Source organism: Oryza glaberrima, chromosome 2, assembly GCF_000147395.1.
Source record: "Oryza glaberrima chromosome 2, OglaRS2, whole genome shotgun sequence".
Taxonomy (NCBI): domain Eukaryota; kingdom Viridiplantae; phylum Streptophyta; class Magnoliopsida; order Poales; family Poaceae; genus Oryza; species Oryza glaberrima.
In genome coordinates, this window is record NC_068327.1 from 1,532,639 (window position 1) to 1,552,119 (window position 19,481).

General features: G+C 39.9%; 2 protein-coding genes across 5 annotated transcripts; one reads left to right on the plus strand and one right to left on the minus strand.

Annotated features, from left to right (window-relative positions):
- Positions 1-1,879: 1,879 nt before the first annotated feature.
- LOC127763443 (uncharacterized) lies at positions 1,880-11,363 on the plus strand. 4 transcript variants are annotated; one of them, XR_008015719.1, is made up of 9 exons: positions 1,884-2,144; positions 3,119-3,447; positions 3,580-3,665; positions 3,787-3,933; positions 4,339-4,441; positions 5,139-5,251; positions 5,909-6,028; positions 9,672-9,899; positions 10,745-11,363. XR_008015719.1 is itself a non-coding variant. In XM_052288144.1 (8 exons), exons 2-7 carry the CDS (start codon positions 3,171-3,173, stop codon positions 5,999-6,001), a joined length of 819 nt encoding a protein of 272 aa, XP_052144104.1. In that variant the 5' UTR covers positions 1,884-2,144; positions 3,119-3,170; the 3' UTR covers positions 6,002-6,028; positions 9,672-10,588. The 4 variants fall into 4 exon arrangements, 2 of the variants coding, with proteins under 2 accessions (XP_052144105.1, XP_052144104.1); XR_008015720.1 differs by lacking the exon at positions 10,745-11,363 and adding an exon at positions 10,605-10,710; XM_052288144.1 differs by lacking the exon at positions 10,745-11,363 and having other exon boundaries at positions 9,672-10,588.
- Positions 11,364-16,780: 5,417 nt separating this feature from the next.
- On the minus strand, positions 16,781-18,374 carry LOC127763844 (bZIP transcription factor 11-like). Its single transcript, XM_052288641.1, has one exon. The coding sequence runs from the start codon at positions 17,591-17,593 to the stop codon at positions 17,102-17,104; it is 492 nt and encodes a 163-aa protein (XP_052144601.1). The 5' UTR covers positions 17,594-18,374; the 3' UTR covers positions 16,781-17,101.
- Between the last annotated feature and the right edge of the window lie 1,107 nt (positions 18,375-19,481).

A 19,481-nucleotide genomic window follows, 5' to 3' on the forward strand; every position in this document is an offset into this window, starting at 1 on the left:
ACCAACCGACTATTTTGTTGTATTATAACTATGGCTCGTTGTATCTCCACTAGCTCCGACTCATCTAGACGGTCGTTGTTGGATGAAGGTCTCCATCTTTACGTTATCATGACTGAACTTAAGCATTCATCGACTTGTATGCAGGGTTTTACGGTGCCAATGCACACTTGAGGTAACACAAAGTGCCATGTGTCGATTAGATTGTAAGTTATGAATAATTTTTTTGTCACAAGTGCGGCGATATTTGGTACCAAACAAAGTGTATAGTATATAATAGTTATAGTAATCACTTTGGCTAACAAACTGCGGCAATTCTAAGATTTGATGTGACAATCTTTGGCTACAATCCAAACAAGCCTAATATTTTACAAAGATAGTCCATCGCATAGCTAGATCACAAGGAAAAAAGGCTATCACGTGAACATGTTCCAACCTAGTTCTGGCAACAGTTAGAGCACATTTGGTTTTTCAGTTCGCATTACGCATCACTCTTCCGCGCCATTCCATCCAACATTTTTATGAGATACATGGGCCTCATGGCCCAAATAGGTGTTGTGTTTTTTCTCTTTATTCTCAAACTTGCTTTTCTGTTTTCAAATACATATGTATAAATTTCCATGCAATAGTTCTATGTAGAATATTTCTATGCTAAAAGTTTCTATGTGTAGGTCCTAATTGGTTGCACATATTCTCTAATAAGTCAAAACGACTTATTAGAAAATAAAAATTAATTTATAGGTAAAATTTTTTATATATGTATTCTTTGTGACTTAAAGCTAATGTTAAAAAAACTACGTTGAAAATATCTTAAAATCAAATTTAAAATTAAATTTGAAAATATAAATTTTGGCTTTAGCTATTAGGACAATCAATGGGGCTCGTAAACTTTCTAGATCAACATACTTTTCAAAACGTGTGGGCCTGATTTCAAATGAATATATCAAAAACGAGGAAGGAATGCCTATTTCTATTTCATCTTCATTCTAAGTTTATCTGACACGAAAAAGGACCATAGACACATATATGGTTGACTCGCGCATCTTCAGTCCACGCAAACACATGTCGAGAAGGCTATTGGGCGATCAATCGCGCGCATCTCTCCCCGTGCGACTGGACACGTGTCGCGCGTGGAGAGGGAGCGGTGGACGCAGCGCGGGAGTCCGACTTTTCCTTTTTTTTCTTTCCGTGTTTTCCGATTCTGTTTGTTTGGCTGTTTTTTCTTTCCGTTTTTTCGTTTCTGTTCCGTTTGGTTTTTCCTTTTTCTTTTGGTTTCCCTTCTGTTTTTTTTTCGGTTTTTTAATGTATGAATACAAAGTTTTGTATTCGTACGTATGCAAAGTTTATATACACGTATGCAAACTTTGTATACGTGATGCAATTTCTTGTTTTTATTTTTAATACATATGTATATAAAGTTTGTATACATCGTATACAAAGTTCATATACATCCTATATAAACTTTGTATATGTGTATATACTTTTTATGCGTTAAAAATATTCATAAATATATATACACACACGTATATACATATGTATATACATGTGTATATATAGTATATACACAAGTATAGTAGATACAGAGAAGAGACTAGAGGGGAGGCGACTGACCCCGCGCGCATGGGGGCGCGTGGCTTATCGCGTATCATTGTATCAGCGCCTCCCAATACATGTCTATTGAACCCAACCCGACACAAAATGCGTCGCGAGAAAATAATTATGACATGAACAGTACTGAATATCAATTGTATTTTATAATTTTCTACTTACTGTTAATATTAGGATTTTGACAAGATAAATGTTTTTATTCGTTTTAATAAGGCACAAAACTGTTTTGAGCACTTGTTTAATCGCGTTTGAACTTTGACATGTTAGTTTTCTGTTCCCATTCCATTCCACCATGCGGTCCACGCCCCCCTCGATTCTCTCTGCTTTCCGCGCTGCTGCTGACCGACGACGGCCGCGCCCCTGTCCCGGTCTCCTCCTCGTCCCTCCTCCCCGCCTCTCCACTCTTCCAGAGCATCGCCACCGCCACCGCCGCCGCCGCCGCCGCTCGCCGGCCACGACCGCCCCCGGCCCATCTACACCTCCGCCGGATCTCGCAGCCGCGCTCCCCCCATTGGAGGGAGATCCGTTCCAGCGCGTGGGTAAGCAGCAGCTGCCTTCAACGGTTCAACCCAACCTGCGTGATAGATAGGTGGTGGGTGGTGTGACGCGGGGGGTGTTGCGGGTGATTTGGTTCGAGAGCCCGCGTCGCACGCACCGATCAGTTTGGGGGGAGGGGGGGGGGGGGGGGGGGACGGGGGGTGTTGGTGTGTGATTTGGTTGGAGAGGAGAGTATAGCCTTGGGAGGGGAATCGGAATTGGGATGTGGAATCCCCTTGGATTGGATGAGGTGATTTGATGATTTGGTACCAGGATATACTAGCTCGAGCACATGTGCTGTTGGAATTGGATTCCCACCTATTGGGTTTGGTTGCTGCTGGGTTGAGGGAGAGTAGCGTTAATCATTGGTCCCCGTGTAGTATTCACTGCAGCGGTATCAGTTATTGCCCGTTGATGCTCGTTGTTGAATTCTTGAACATTTCAAAGTTTTTTGATGCATCCAATTGCTAATTTCTAGATTCTACTCAACCCAATGCTGTTAACAGAGCCCGTAAATCAGAGGAATGTTGTAGGACATGCAAGTGGTGCAGAAGTAACACATACTCATTTATTAACGTATTTTTTTACGAATCACATCAATTTTGCTTAAAAGTTCGCCAAAGCACTAGCAGAAAGCAGCACTAGTGACAGCACATGATCCTATTACCATAGCTTTTGGAGTATAACTTATCACCTTCCTTCCCCTGATTGCTAACTGAAGAGGAGGGTACTAATATCCATACTTCAAACCATCAGGACGAAACCAATTCTGCGCAACTTAGTAATGTGGCTTGTACCTTTCTTTTGCGCAGAAAGAGAACTTTCATTAATCATTAATCAATACCCAAAAGGAGTACATTCAGCTACTATTGTTAATACAAGTGGCTTGTATTTTATACAGAGTATAAACTGCTATACCCTTTCAGCTATAAATTGTTAATTATTGTTAGGTTTGTTGGTCCTTTTGCCCCTGCAGGATTTAATTTCAACACATGACTGGCGAAATGTTTGCTTGATGATGTCCGGACATGATTTCAGTATTGTTCATAATGCAGTTGGCATCTCATGCCACTCAAGCAGATGAAGCAACAGAGCTTGCTTCCAGCTGTGATTGTGCAGAAGTGCCAGCTTCACAGCAGATAGTTTCTGAATCAAGTACAGCAGGAAGCTCCACAGAGCATCTAGTTTCATGTGAAATCAAGCCACTGGGTGTTGATGAAGACATTGAAACTATTGATGCTAACGAAGAAACCCACCTTGTCATTCAAGACTGTCCACAATGCCGGATTTGCCTTGATAATGAAGGTCCATTCTGTGACTTGAAGTATCTTTCTTATGGAGTGCCATAAAGGCTTTCGATTTTTTTTTGATAATATTCATATTTTTATGTTGAGTCTACATTTGATCTGATATTTTTTCCATATCCACTACAAGCAGGTGATGACTTGATTGCACCTTGTCATTGCAAGGGCACACAGAAATACGTGCATCGATCCTGTCTTGATAACTGGAGATCAACAAAGGTGGATTCATGAACATTTGCTCTTTACGCTTCATGTACCTATATTTACTGCCATCGCAGAATCCAGTTAATCATTAACCTAATCCAGCTCTGACCTAGTTTCTATGTTACATTTCCACCAGGAAGGTTTTGCCTTTTCACATTGCACTGAGTGTCGGGCTGCCTTCTTACTTCGTGCAAATGTTCCTCCAGATCGATGGTGGTTGAGATTGAAGTTTCAACTTCTGGTTGTTAGAGATCATACGTTGATTTTTTTTATTGTACAACTGGTACGAGTTCCACACCTTCTGTAATCTAATTCAACAAACTGTTTTTTCTTTACTGAACCAATACTGAATACATCTCAGTAGGATTTCTCCAACTGTTTACCCTAAAAAATGAATATGCTACAATACTGAACTCAAGCATGACATGGTTGCACCTTATTCTGTTAATGTATAAAGCAGTAATGATTTTATGGATTTATATTGATATCACCATTTCTTCGAAGAGATGTGGTAGTTAGTTCACTGACTTCTTACTAATACATTGCCATGATTTCTGGCCTGAGATCCAAAAGATAAACGTTTTTGAATAAATGCACAAGAAAGAGGCCTGAAAATGGTCACGATGTGCTGCTGTAAGATGCATCTTTGTTTTTGTCTTACAATCTTATCCGTTTTCCTGCCTGATAGGTTGTTGCTTTATTGGGTATGCTAGTATACAGATTTTATGGAGATGAACTACGAGAAATGTTTGGTTATGAAGAGCATCCATATGCTTTTTATGCAATGGCAAGTAAGTTACTTTTTCATAGTGATATCTGGAAATGTCATGAACTGCATCTTATGTAGAAAGCTCATAGAGAACTGAAAAACTTATCGTTTTCTTGTGTAGCATCTGTTCATGTTTGATCCAGTTCATGACATGACATGTCTCTAAAGAAAGTCACTCCATTCTATTACATCTTTCATTTCATACTTATAGCTACCATTTAAAAATATGGTGTGGAACCAAAGTACAGTGCAATTTATGTAGAATTGCTTTTATGTATTGTGAAGATCATCGCGCAGTTTATAATGGCAGCTATAGCTTTGGGCCTTTGAGATGAAAGATAACATATACTACACTTAATGTTGGGCGTCCATGATTATCTAAGTGCTCTCTATGTAAATGGAATCACGGAAGATGCTTTTCAGAGGGATTTGTTTCCATGGTTCTTTTAGAAGACTGCACGAATTGTAACATAGTCAAAACAAAAGTCTATGTGGTCAGAGGGAACTAAAAGCAACTGGCAGATTAGATGAGAACGCCGATAGCACATATCTCCTTTGTTGGCATTTAACTCAATGCATGTGATTGCACAGGTCTTGATGTACATATTTTTGCCCTGTGAATGTTGTCTGTGTACAGGAATAAGAACTATATCCTCTACTTCTACGTTAAAAACTTGTTGACAAAATAATTAACGTTTTAAATGTTACTTAAATTGCAGTATTGGCTATTGTTTTGGTTGGTTTGCTGTATGGATTCTTCATAGCTATAATATGTGGGCAGAGGATCACAGAACGGCATTACCATGTTCTTGCAAAGCAAGAGTTAACCAAGGTTGGTTAAAGAACATAAAGATGGAAACACAATTTTCATTGATTGATCTTTTCATTTTCAAGAACTACACTGTGTCATTGAAATATTAATAGTAGTGCCATCAACTGTTCAATCTGTATATGCACAAAAACATGCAGATTTCTTCATCTTTTTTTTTTTTTACTTATTCCAACCATTACATGACCTTATAAGGTTGTGAACAGACTCTCTCATCTCTATTTGCGAAAACAAGGTTGGTTTGTTTTAGTGAAATTAAATAAATAAGTTGTGGGTGTATTAGTAATAAGGGTGAAAAGACTGCCTAATCAATGATTTAATGGTAGACCATGATGGCCCCAGCAGGGAACACAAAATGAGGTTTCTTATGACATAATGTAGATTCTTTCTTAGCTGACAGTTTTTTTATGATGCGAAAAGTGTTCTATTTACATTCTTCCCTTTTCCTTATGGCCAGGGGTGTAGCCGAGATTCTTCCAAGCCTAGGACTAGAGCATTGCCTTTGTTATAGCTTTTTTTGCCATGTGGGACCTGAGCTCTAGTTGCCCCACACATGGTTCCCTTCCTGCCTATGGCATATTATCTTCTTGTATACCACATAAAGCTTGTATTTAAAGTTCTATTCACACCTCACAGTATTTGATATTCCTCTGATGGCAGGAGTATATTGTAGAGGATCTTGAAGGAACTGATGGAGTTCCTGACCTTGATCCTAATCATGTTACAGAGCTGAGGATTCTGGGGCTATATTGAGTACTGGAGTTATCATCAATTCATCAGGTAGGAAATTTAGCACTTGTGCTATAAAATGTCTGTTTAGATCTTTTTATGTGGTTGCTACTTCCTCAGAGATCTCTCTTTGCATCCTACAAATGTAGCAGAGCTCTTGATTAACAATAGCCACTTAAAATGATAAAATGTGGCATCAAGCATCTCACACATCCATATTTTGCCCCAGACATATGTTTTTGGTCATTTTCTACGGTTTTGTTTTGTACTAATGTGCAATGCATGTGATGCCAAAGTATTTCTGGATAATATTTTATGATCACTGAGGTTTTGCTACTGCGTATGGTCAGTTGAATGCCACAAATAGTTCTTTCACTGTGATAAGATGAAGAAACTTGTACAGAAGAGCCCCGTTTTTTAATCTTTTTTTTTTAACCTAGGAGTGCTTATAGCTGACTTATATACTAGTGATCCAAGATGAATCATTGTGACTCAGTTAGATCTTCCACATTTTCTGAAAACAGTTGGATTCAGTCCTTGAGAGTTGATAAACCATGCTTGATGTGGCTTCTGATGAACAGATTCAGACACACCTCAAAATCTTAGTTTTTTTTTGTTTCATGGGAACAACACTTGGCTAATTCAAGTTACAATACAAAGATTTCCCACCACAAGGGACGTACCAACTTGATTTGAATATGCCATGAGCCATGAAGAGTGCATACATTTTGATGGAGAAGCTGTAGATAATATATATTCATAGCTTCACCTTCCTATTGAGATCCAAAACTAAAGTAACTGCATTGCAATAACCAAATCCATCAATTGTTGTTGTGCTGGCATAAATCAGGCTAATTTCTGATTAATCTTTTGTACTATTTGCAATGCTATTACTTGGCTTAAGAAAGAGCAAATAAAAAATGTGATTAAAAGACCTGATGAGATGATGAGAAAACGGGAAAAAATTATAGGAGAAGAAAAACAATGTAGTCGGAAGAAAAAAAAAAACTGGAAGGAGAACAAGAGTGTGTGAAACATTTTTGTCAAGCAGAAATGTTTGCTGAATGGAGGAACAATTACATGGAAGGTCTGTGGATCAGCTATTATCTTTGGAGTAGTCCCTAGTGCCTTATCTAAGGTTATGCCCTCTATTATGAGATTGCCTCGGGAACAAGTTTTTAAGCTCCCATAAGGGTCGGCTCCTCTGTTCATGAAAGACCTGCTGCCCTGCCCTGCTAGGCTGCTTGCGGGCCCAGTTTCAGGATGTCAAGGAAGTTGGTGAACTGATGATAGGAAAGCAAAAGCCCTGTAAACTACGGCCATAGCCATAACATCCAAAGGTAGGTTTATACTTTTGTTCCTTTAGCCGAACCTTATCCATGTCCTTAGTATTATTTTGTTACTGCCTTGATTTTATTCTATCAAGTTTCTGCTGAAAATTCCAAAGACGGATAAATCTTCAATATTCATACCTTGTCACTGTTCCAGTAACATTCGGGCACCCAACTTGGCCCAGCAACACCTGATAATTTGCTTGCCTTGTTGGACTAGCCCAGCATATCCGCTGCAGTGGTGCTAGAATGTTCTAGCTATGCTCAATAGAGCAAAACCATACCAACTTGCGTTAACCTTTTGGATGAAGAACATAAGCACCATTGGTTAGCTGGTGTGCTGTAGATATACATTGCATGTTACAATACACGAAAAACAGATTTCTTGGAAAATAAATGTCCTTTTCTTACCTACCGTTGGGAGCAATGTCAGAGACAATCTCTTGGAATTACAAAACTACTCCAGCACATAAAGACTTTCTTTGAACTCACAAATCAAGAGCTTGTCCTTGAGCTATTTCAGCAGCACATTTTAAAATAAAATATTTTGTTTCCATTGAGTTCTTGTGCTCTAATTTGTAAAGCTGAAACAGTAGAGGAATCGATCACTGATCAGTTTCTATTGGAGCAGCTATAATTTCTGATTGGATAGCTTAGGATAAAATAAATAAATAGAAGGAGTTTCAGGATGAATTTGCAAGCCTGTTCTCATCAGTTATCTTCCCAGAACCAAACATTCTGTTCCCATTGCCCGCTACTTAAACGAAGAATATATTCTCCTATGCATATAAATTTGGTAGTCTTGCAGGCATCTTTCTGAAAGTAGCAGAATATATGGGTAGAGACTAGAGAGTACTGTTTTTTGTTATATTGACATCCACTAATAAAGCATTTCTCTCTTAGCAAACATTCTCTTGGCATTTTTTTTTTAATCTTGATTGCGTGTTCTTGATCTTCTGTAAATTCGTTTTACTTGCTTTCCTTTGTCAGTTTTGCCTGATACAGTAATACCATCCTTCATTTTTCCCCCTTTTTCATGCTATACATTTTAGTTTTCTTATCTGTTCTCCTCTGCTTTTGTTTACTTCAGTGAGCAAAACTGTCAATAAACGAACCATCATTCTGCTGTAGTACTTGCTTCAAAAGATTGAATTTGCATTTATATGTGGCAACACTTGCATCACCTATGACTAGTGTACATTAAATTTGGGCAAGTCAAGGCTGCACTTGTCTGTAAATTTTGTCAATGTGGGTTGCCAAGTTCTCTATGCATGTCAGTGTCTCTTGACGATGGCTCGAATCTGCTTCCCATTTCCCCACTTTTCAATTTTATATCCTGGCTTTGTCACTACCAGCCTAGACTACATGGGTTGTGGAGTGGAGATGATTTGCCAATTGTGAGCATGTTTTTGCTGTATCTTCTCCAGGTCACCTTTAGCTTGTTTCTTTGTTTTTCAGAAACACGACAAATATAACAAGAACACTATTGATTGAAGAAAAAGAATGTTAGTGCCATTTATCAACCAGACAAATGTTTGATTAGCCACTAGTGATTACTAACGGAAGTGCTTAACAATGACCACAAACTTTTGGATGATTCAAGATCTAGGTATCATAAGTTCACAACATCATATCAGGATCATGCCTTCATTGATTTATGGAGGAAATACGCCTTGGGTGAATTACCTCCTCTGGGGACCAGGGTTCAAGACAAAGACTCTTCCCTTCTCTTGGGGATAAAAAAGAGCTCGATAGCTTGAATTGTCATCATATGGCCAGTGGGACCAATTTGGGAGTTCAAAAAACAATTAGAACATAAGAACAATATAACACATAAAAAAGGGACATGCACCTGAGTCCCTTATCACTCGTAACTATTTTCAGCTGTGCTCTGTCATGGTCGGTGCAATGATTGTGTAGAGAAGGCCATTTATTGCTCTTGAGACACCGTGTTGATGCATCTGAACCAACAATTCATGATGACATACTGTTTCTCTGTTATGCAACTCAATATGCTATCACCCAGACAATTGTGCAAGGTTGGGTGTAGTTGGTGAAGTTACTGAAAATGTGTTGGGTGATAGAAGTGGTACTTTGAGAATCAGTTCATGCCATGTATGTTTCCATCAGATTCATCTCTAGTAGCCCTAAATGTTCTTACCATTTAAATTCTTGCTGAATCATTAACATCAATTGCAATGCCTAACCACTGTGTTTATTTCATGTGTGTTACACTAGAAAAGTGTATCACGACATGTAATCAAAAGGAATTTTGCTTTTGGAAAAATGACTGTCAATAGCAATATTCTTAGCACATTTTGTTAAGTTATATGGTGAATTTTACTTTTCTATATGTTTTTCAGCTAAATGTCGATGCTAAAATGGTCATATGGGAAAAGCTCTGTTTAGATACAAATCCATAAGGCTGATGCTGCACGGACATCATCGAGAACTTCAGCACAAGGCATGACAAACGGGCTTATCTGCGTTTTGGAAGACATGTTTGTCTGAAGGCATCCAATAGAGTTTAGAGCTATTTCCCTTTTTTCCCCATGTAGGATAAATTGCTCTCACACAAAAAGGAGAATAAGGTGAGTCCCCTCAGACTCTGAATCGATGATGAGGATTATGATAGAAATGTTAGGATGCCATTTCGAATGGACATTTTATTAGATATTACTTGTCTCTTCATGTTCACAATAAACATGAATAGTTATAAGAAAATGAGGTAAATAGAGACGTATGCAAGCTTTGCTTTTCTGCCTTCATAATTTGCAATGCACATGCTGGGCATGTACTGGATGACCTTTTTAATTGTTTCTCCCGTTTCTGATTTTCTATGGTTTGCTAGTACCTTGGGACTTGGGATATGCTGCTGAAATGAAGGGCAAGCATGTAGGGCAGTACTCCTGCCTTGCTGCCTGCATTTTCACAAATTCATAATGTAGCAAACACCTCTAAGTGGACAGCCGATCATTAAGGATCCAGTGGAACCATCTCATGTGCAAAAGTGGACATGATTCTGATGGACACATGAACTGGATTCTGAAAGTTCTTGGCAGCAACCCTAACTTTTAGCTTGAGCATTGCACATTATTTTGCCCAGAAAGCTCTTCATTTTCCTTGGGTGATCAGACAAGCTCACAAGCAACATAAATTTGACTAAACAGATGGCACCAATCCACCCATCCATTATTAGTTTCTAATGTTAGGTCAACTACACACTTGCAGCTACAACTGCTGAACACAACTTTGACATACAGTTGCTTAACTTTGTTCCTCTTTGATATTGACAGAGATGATGTTTTCTCTAACATGAACACGTGCACAGCAATTAAAAATATCGCCTTCTCGTTTTGCACACCACCTTAAGCAACTTTCTCAGCTTTGATCCTGAGTAATTAAGCTAACTAATGCAAGTATGCAACTATACAAGATTCAAGCTTTTGTTGGAAGTTGAAGACCCACTCACTAATGGTGGGAGTCTAAAGTTAAACTGCAGCAGCAAGAGCCCAGAAGCAAGCAACCATATGTACTTAATCTGGCAAGAATCACTGCAATTTGTTCTCCATGGCAATGCATTGATGACCAACTAGTTGCTGAATGCTACTCTGATGGTGATGTATCATGATTATGCTGGGTGACAGTTACAGATGGAGACTTCAGCTTCTCTATGCCAAAGTGTCCCATTGGAACTGTATCTCCTTGATTAATTAGGTGGAGGAACTGAGACTTGATTTGGGTATTAGTTAATAAATGCTCATCATCCGGGGTTTCTGTTGCATAATTAAGACTTAACCACCTTGCAATTACATATATATGATAGTATTATTAAATGACAAGCAACTAAACCAATAAAATGAAGGTCAAGATTGATGGCTACATAGGGTGCTTCAGTCTTTGCTCAACTGGGAGTAGGATCCTAGGTTCACAGTGTGGTGAAGCTGTCTCTTTTCTAGTCGTGCGATCATAAACTGAAGGTCAAGATTGATCGCTACAGTAATTCATCCTGTCAGATACTTGTAACAAGAAAACAATGACAACATTTTCCCTAAAAAAAAAGAAATCGATGACAAGCTCTTTCTCTCTCTCTCTCTCTCTCTCTCTCTTTCTCTCTCTCTCTCTCCCCCTGAGAAAACAATGCATAGTAAAAAAATTTCCAGTCCAATATGGACAACAGATAGAATTGCAGAGCATTATTGCAAATAATGTAATCATTTAACAAATATATCCATGGATATGCCATGAAATCTGTACCATACCGTATGTTCTTGAAATATATATCTTGTTTATGCGGCAAGAAACAGAAACCTGATTGGTTTATGGATCGGATCAAGATTTTTGCACCAAGCCAAGAAGGAATGTGATGCTACATCAAACCTTGATATCTCTCTGTGCCTCCACAGGATGACAGTAGCTCTGCACTCCTGAATTTGGAATGGAAAACCTCATGTCAAAGAATTTCTGGAGAGATAATTATGATATCATGTTATATCATATCATATAATCTAGTAGCACCCTTTTGACCAATGTGCCTCTTCAGCCACAGCATCGAGTTGCTCAAGGTTTCTCTCAACTTGAGATCAAGAAAATTGCTTTCAAGCACTATTGTTTAACAGTGGGATTCAATTTCTCTGACAATGACATGCAATTCCAATTTGCTTAATAATATGAAAAAAAAAAAGACAGAGATGTCCAATGGAATCAGAGGAGAGGTCCATCTGCAGAGCTAGTGTTCATACTTCATACGCTTGGATGGATCAACCAGCCATTTGAAGCAGTGATTCAGTTAAGCTCTCACCCTAAAAAAGAGAGAACAGATTAATGGAGAACTCCACTAATATCATGGTAGAGAAGAACTTTACCATCTAGATAATTTTGTGATTCTTAACTTAGATGAGCTAGACAAGGAATCCTTTGCTTCCTTCTTGTAATATTTCTAAAACTGCAAAAGGGATTGCTAAAAGGTCAGGAGCAGAAAGTCTGTCAAGTAAAGTTTAAAAAAGTGCACTCGATCATGCAGTCTGATGGTTTTAATCCTTTCAGAGCAAGGCAAATGCAGCTTTACCACACAACACTGCACTAATTGCAATGTCAAATTGAGCCCTAATTGGTGCATTGCTGGTGCCTCTAAGCTAGTTGGTCTGTATGAACTGGCCAGTCAACATCCATAGGTGCCTGGAAGCTTCAGACTCTCAGAAAGTTAGTACAATTGTGCTAAATTGAACTGAATTATACGCAACCATGCAGTGGGATTTCCCCTCTATCCAGGATTTTTATCTTTGTACAATTTCTGCAATTCCTGCACCCAATCAGTGGCCACAATCTCATTGGCTGGCCTCCAAATGGATGTGAAGAGCAGTCACTCTCCCTGCCTGCTCTTCAGAGTAAGTTGCTACTACAACCTTCACCTTCCATGAATGCACATTGCAAATCTGCAAGAACTTCTTATGGCATTGCAACAGCCTGCTTTTGAGGCCTTGGTTCTCCCTTGAACTCCACAGACCCCTATCCTTCGCCTCACACGGTGATCATGACGGGTTCTTTCGTCGTGCATCGCGCCAATAATACCGCCTTTTTGCCTTCCATTTTGCTCACATAGCGTGTCAAAAACATATACTAATGTGAAAGTAAAAGAGTAACAGCTAACGATGTGTATAAGAAGAGAGTAGTATGGCAACTTTACAGAGCAGTATGTATGCAAGTTCAGTTACATGTAGCAAACAAAAGCAAAGAGGCAGTGTGCATGTGTTAGAGTATTGTTTTGGTTTTATTTTTATCCTTTTCCATTTGCAGAAAAGGTGCTCCAAAAATAAAAATAAAGCAGGCCGACCACGCATATTTCCCTGTGGCCGATGGCTACCTGCAACATGGAAATGCAAGGGAAGCAGACAAATTTATTCAGATTCTGCCAATTGTCTATGCAATTCTTTGGTAGAATCAGATGGTCCTGGTTTCGAATTTTTAATCCTTGCGCTTTATGCTCTTCAGGGAAGTCTTCGAAACGCGTCGAATTTCAGAATCCGGTGCAAGTACTCATGAGGATCGATGATGTTGCGCGATTCATATCGGGCTCAAGAACATGTTCCTGACCTGTTTCTGTTTCAAATGCCTATCAAAATGCTACTTTGAATCAGCTTGAATCAACCCAATGCTGACCCTTATTAACAATAAACTTTTAACAGTTTTTATTTCTGTTTCAAAATAAAGGATTTACATTTCATCATGCAAACTTCACCAAAATATTGAATCCTCTAATTAACAATGACTGAATCTAATCTGGGGCTTGCACTGTTCAAGTACTGATGGAGCAATGTGACTGAACATGAACACAGCAGCCTTTGTCTCCAACACCTCCATATGAGTGCTAAGCATAAGGCATAACCGGCCACATGGGATTAAGAAACACACAAGCAGGTTAGTGCATGCATAAACCCCATTTGCAGCAGGTCATAATCAGTATTCAATTGTGCACAAGTACAATTCTGCTGAGGTGATTAAAAAGTGGGCAGAGCCTTGGTTTCTGCAAGAAGGAATCAAAAAGATTGTTATTTAATTCCAGTAAGCCATATCTCAGCGTGATAGATCATGTTTGCAGTGCCCACTATGCTTTGGTAAGATCTGAAATTTCATCCACTATTAAGATATTCTTATCTTCGATAAGTAATAGTTTTAGCCACATTTAGTGTGCTTTGAATAATATCATTCTTCTCTTTATTCCCTGGAGAATTATTGTTAAGGGAGACCTTTATTCCATTTCTTGTTCGGCCAATTAATCAAATTGTATATTTAAAAGTGTTTATTCTGGTGTAACCTTTGCATCTCCAGATAAGATATTTCTGTGTCATGTCTATGTACAATAATCATTTTGTATTAGAAAAACTGTTGGCTGATTTACAAGCTGAAAATCAGTCAGCTCAGCTAAGAAAAACTTAAATTCCCTAGCATCCTAGCCTTGTCAAGTTTCTGAAGAGAGATAGTTCTTATCTCAACCACCACGGCATACTACTCAACTTCACTAGTCTCATGTATAATGCATGAACCAACCTTTGGACCCAAGTGACACTATGATCCAAAAGATTCTGTTTTTTTTTTTGTGCTCTTCTATTTTCCATCCTCTGTGACATCTACATCTTTAAAAGTTAACAATAATTGCCAAATGCAAATCAGAATCACTTCAAAGGGTTAATATATAATGGATAAATATCTGACTAAATTATTTCTCTCTTCTCCACAAGCACACACAAACAAACACAAAACATAAAGAACTTTTTTGACACACCAAGTCATGCTAAAGTACTATTAAGTAATGCAGTGACTCTAGTGCAATTGAGTACCTGAAGAACTTTCAAGATACCAACAGGAGAACCAAGGTCTATAGTTCTTTTCTGTAGGAAGCATTTTTTACTATACTACTATATCTACAAGAACCAGAGTTTTCCTTCTGCAATCAACACCTACTTACTTTATATATATATATATATATATATATATATGCACAAATATATACATATGTACATATCATGTAGCCGGATCAAAACAGAAATGTAGTTGTGTAATATTCACTTGACCAAAGAGAACAAATCTTGGCAACATATGTCAGTTAATACAAGTGAAATCCCAATCAATTCAAACCAATAATACTCATATATTTCAGGATGTCACTAGACTTGTTAGTCCTTGTACTCACATTCAGAGAACATCAGCTAAGATCCCCATCGGTTGGTCTAGTCTTATTATAAGCCATAACGGTTTATTAGCGATTAAAAAAATGATATGTGAGTAAAACTTTTGTATATATATTCTTAGTGATTGAAAAGCCAAAGTTAAAAAAAAACTATGTTGAAAAAGGATCAAATTCAAATTCAAAATCAAGTTTTAAAATTCAAATTTTGGCTTTGGCTTATAAGCTATAGGGCAATCGATGAGGCCCAAAGCTACATTTCTGCAGGCTCTGAAACACTCAAAACCATCAAGCTCAACTCTCATCTGGATCGCCGGCGATGGCCGACCGGAGCAATGGCGGCCGGAGACGGAGAAGGAGAATATTCTTGGTTGGTTCTTGGTGATATTTGTTTCCCTCTTATGTAGGCAATGCAATATGTGGGTGGTGGAGAGGAAAGGTGGTGGCTGAGGTGAGGTGAGACCACCTTCTTGGCCCTTGATTCCCTCCCTTTTGCAGCATGTCCTCTGCAATCTCCACTGGGGTGAGAGCTGGCTCTACTCCATCAATGTAGCAACCTCCCAGGCAATGAGTCAAGCATTGCAGCTAGCCAGGTCCATTGCACCAATTGCATCTGCAGATACTGCACTCCACTGCACTGCAGCTGCAGTGGTCCATTCCATTCCATTTCACTGCATTCAGTATGATGTAGTGTACCCTAAGTATGTATAGTGAGACTGTGTGTACATGAACCAGTTTTTTTTCTTTAGACAAAGTAAGTTTTTATTTAACTTAGCCAATTACATCGAGGAAATACAATTGTACTGAGCTAAGCACGGTCTGGGTCTCTACATAATTAGGATGCACACGGTCAAAACGCACGCTCGCACCCTTACATGAGCTAGTTAGCATGGTGCATTATGTGTATATATATTTTACAATTGTCAATCACAAGTTGGGAGTGGTTGGTGATCTGTTACTCCAGTTATACCCACTGGAAGATCAGATTCATGTGTGGCAGCAGAATCACCAGGAAGCATGTGGTTTGGTGGGTACCAAGATACATCATGTGAGCTGGAGCCAGATGAAAAAAAAAATGAATGAATGAATGAATTGAGCTGAACTGATGAAAAAAATCTGTGTGCTGCTACTGCTGCCTGTGAATGAATGAGAGGAGCTGAGCTACAAGAGTTGTCTGTCACTGCTAGGCTGCTGCTACTGTTGGTGCTGCTGCCATTAGTTTTCAGAGATGTGCAACAGTGCTGGTTGGTACATGACAACTAGAAAGTAGTCTTCTAGTACACTCAAATTCCCAAGAAACCAACAGAAAAAAGATGTAGTAGTGGTAGAGAATAGGGGGGAGAAAACAAAGAGGGTAATTTGGAGAATCTTTCTCTCTGCACAATAACCATCAGTACTGTACTGAACAAATTCTGAGAAAAAAAAAAGAAGAGCAAGCAAGAAAGAAAAGAATACTAAGCCAGTTAATACATTTATTCCTGCCATAAAAAGACTGGCTGTTGTCACTCTTATTATTCCCACTACCTGTGGAATATTAACAAGAATTTCCTGCAGATTGATTGATTTAATTTACTACCCCAACATGTCCATGAGCATCACAAAAATGTAGTACTAGTTGCAACAATCTGAGGCTAGTAGTAAAGCACCAATATAACATTGCATCTCAACACAGTTTAGTAATTCTTAAAAAATATAAGAATTACTAAACTGATTAATTCAAAAGCAAACATACATACCATGAGTCCATGAGACAGCAGAGAGAGAGAGAGAGAGAGAGAGAGAGAGAGAGAGAGAGAGTAATAGTAGTAGTAATTATATATTGCACTTCCTTGATTTGTTTTGACAGAGAAACAGAAAGCTTACTGCCTCATTAATCCTTACATAGTTGGAGGAGTACATGATGATGATGATGATGCATGCAGAAGGCTTAACTTAACCATCACTTGATTTACCAATTACACAAGATAATTAGGCCATTAATTAGCCCTAGCAGCTAGCTTAGCTTAGTTAGGTGCAGTGCTTAGTTGCTTACCCCCAGTGGCAAGTACTGTAATTTTCTTCATCTTCTTCTTGGTCTCTGCCATGGCAGCTTCAGCTTCAGTGTTTGAGCTAGCAAAGCTGGAACAGCTCGGGGGAGGATCTGAAGAGGTCGTCGAAGGCGGCGGAGTCGAAGGCGAGGAGCGGGTCGGTGGCGGCGGCGACGGTGAGGGCGGCGGCGGCGGCGGCGGCGGCGCCGTTGGTGTTGATGCAGGAGAGGATGTCGTTGAGGGAGGCGAGGCGCGCGGCGAGCTCGGCGGCCTGGGTGCGGAGGACGGCGTTCTCGGCGTCGACGGCGAGGAGGCCCTGGGTGGTGAGGCCGAGCGCGGTGGCGACGTGCGCGTTCTCGCGGCGGAGGTGCGCCACCTGCGCGGTGAGGTCGTCGAGGTGGCGCTGCTTCCGCATCCGCGACCGCCGCGCCGACTCCCTGTTCGACAGCATCCTCTTCGCCCGCCGCTGCTCCATCAGCGCCCTCAGCTCCTCCTCCGCCGCCGACGACGACCCCCCCGCCGCCGCCGTCGCCGCCGACACCGCGCTCCCCCCGCTCCCGCTTGACGATGCCATCAATCAATCGATCGCAAAGATTTCGGGAGAAGAAGAACAACAAGCACCACTAGATTGCTACAAGCTTAGCAGCAGCAGCAGCAGCAGTGAAGAACAAGAAGTGCATATACTAAACTGAAACCAAAATCCAAAACGAACACGACGACGACGAAGAACACACACAGAGATCGACAAGAACGACGACGACGAACACGAGATCGATTATTGTAGAAGGAAGCTAGAGAGAGAGGAGGAGAGGGAAATGGATGGCGAGTAGCTTATGAGAAGACATAGAACCAGTAGAGGAAGACGACGGAGAAAGACTGGACGAGATGGGTGCGGCGCCGGAGTGTGGAGTTGATCATAAACCCCGAGAGGAGGATCTCACTGATCACAGGCGACATCGATCAGGAACTCCAGCACGAACGGTATAAGCATGTGCCTCCCTCCTTTCTTCCTTCCCCCTCTCTCACTCGATCAACAAGAACAGCATGCAAGAACAAGAACAAAGCTCTAGCTCCCTCCCTCCCTCTCCAATGGCGGCTGGGGTTATAAAGAGCGAGGAGGCTGGCTAGCCTAGCACCGGATTCGATCGGAGCGGTCGGTGGCAAAAGGCTAGAGCTGAGCTAGCTACTGCCACTGATCGATGCAGCAGCACTGGGCAAGCTGAGCCACTGGTGCTAGCTACAACTCGAGGCGTCTGGATGTGTCTCTTGATGCCAAGTGCCAAGAAGAGGATGGTGGTGGTTGTTGGTAGGGAGGAGGAGATGATCGAGGAGGGGGTGTGGGAGCAGCAACACGAGGTGGATTTATAGAGAGGACGCACCCATCTCTCTCTCTGTTTCCAGGGGAGTAGAGCAGGGGAGGATGGGAATCACGCCAACCCGGGAATGGCGACCGGGAATGGGAATGTAAAATACTCCCTCCATCCCAATAAAAAAAACCTACGATATGTAGATTCGTATTACTAGAATGTATCACATTCAATAGAGAGCTGCTATAAAACGGGATCCCGTTACAACGGGATAGACATATTAACTATTCTCTTACACGAGTATCACAGGTATCAGGTCCTAGATATCACAGATACCGGCTAACAGGTATCAAGTATCATGCAGCTGGTATCACAATAGGTATCAGATATCAGGTACGGTCTCATAGAAGGGTATCCCATTCCAATGAGATACCGTTGTCTAGGTTTTCTGCATTTAATACTAGGTTGATTTTTTATAGGACGGAAAGAGTACTATTTAAAACGGTATATTTGTTTAGGTTTTTCTCTTTACCTAAGGTCACTTTACGTACGAGTGTCTAGAAAATTAAAATTAGCGTGGAATATATCGTGTTTATAGAGTAAGCAATTTTAAACACTTGATTTTAGATGTCATATAGACATTTGCTAAATAGTAAAGGGGGAAGAAATTACTGTGAATATTGACATATTGTATTGAGTCTTAAGAGCCTATATATATATATATATATATATATATATATATATATAAGTACAAGATTTGGTTCTTAAGTAAGTCTAGAGATATAGATGAAATATAATCCTATCTAGTATAACAAACGGATACTATGATCCTATTCATATACTCTAATTGTTTTAATAATGTGAAAGAGAGGAAGGAGGAGGAAATGAGCCATTCTTCGTACAGGGATAATCTATACACAAACTTCACTAAAAACATGAGAGAGTCTTAGAGAGTTATTGAGACTTGCGTGTTAACGGCAACCTATTGTATATCTTACACCTTAGTTTATAGCAATGATAAGGGAACGAAAATATAAATGCACCATGGATTATGAAATATTCAGAATGGTACTGATATATTTGCATAGTTTTTTTTTTCCTTTAAACGAGTTCTCACGAGTGTCTAGAACCGTAGCATTAGTGTGAAATAGTACG

What these genes read in the sequence shown, in the direction of transcription:
- LOC127763443 (XM_052288144.1), top strand. Translation starts at nt 3,171, where the DNA reads ATGATTTCAGTATTGTTCATAATGCAGTTGGCATCTCATGCCACTCAA. An exon ending in GATTTGCCTTGATAATGAAG is followed by an intron (nt 3,448 to 3,579) that starts GTCCATTCTGTG and finishes CACTACAAGCAG; the next exon opens with GTGATGACTTGATTGCACCT. An exon ending in TGCTTTTTATGCAATGGCAA is followed by an intron (nt 4,442 to 5,138) that starts GTAAGTTACTTT and finishes CTTAAATTGCAG; the next exon opens with TATTGGCTATTGTTTTGGTT.
- LOC127763844 (XM_052288641.1), bottom strand. Translation starts at nt 17,593, where the DNA reads ATGGCATCGTCAAGCGGGAGCGGGGGGAGCGCGGTGTCGGCGGCGACG.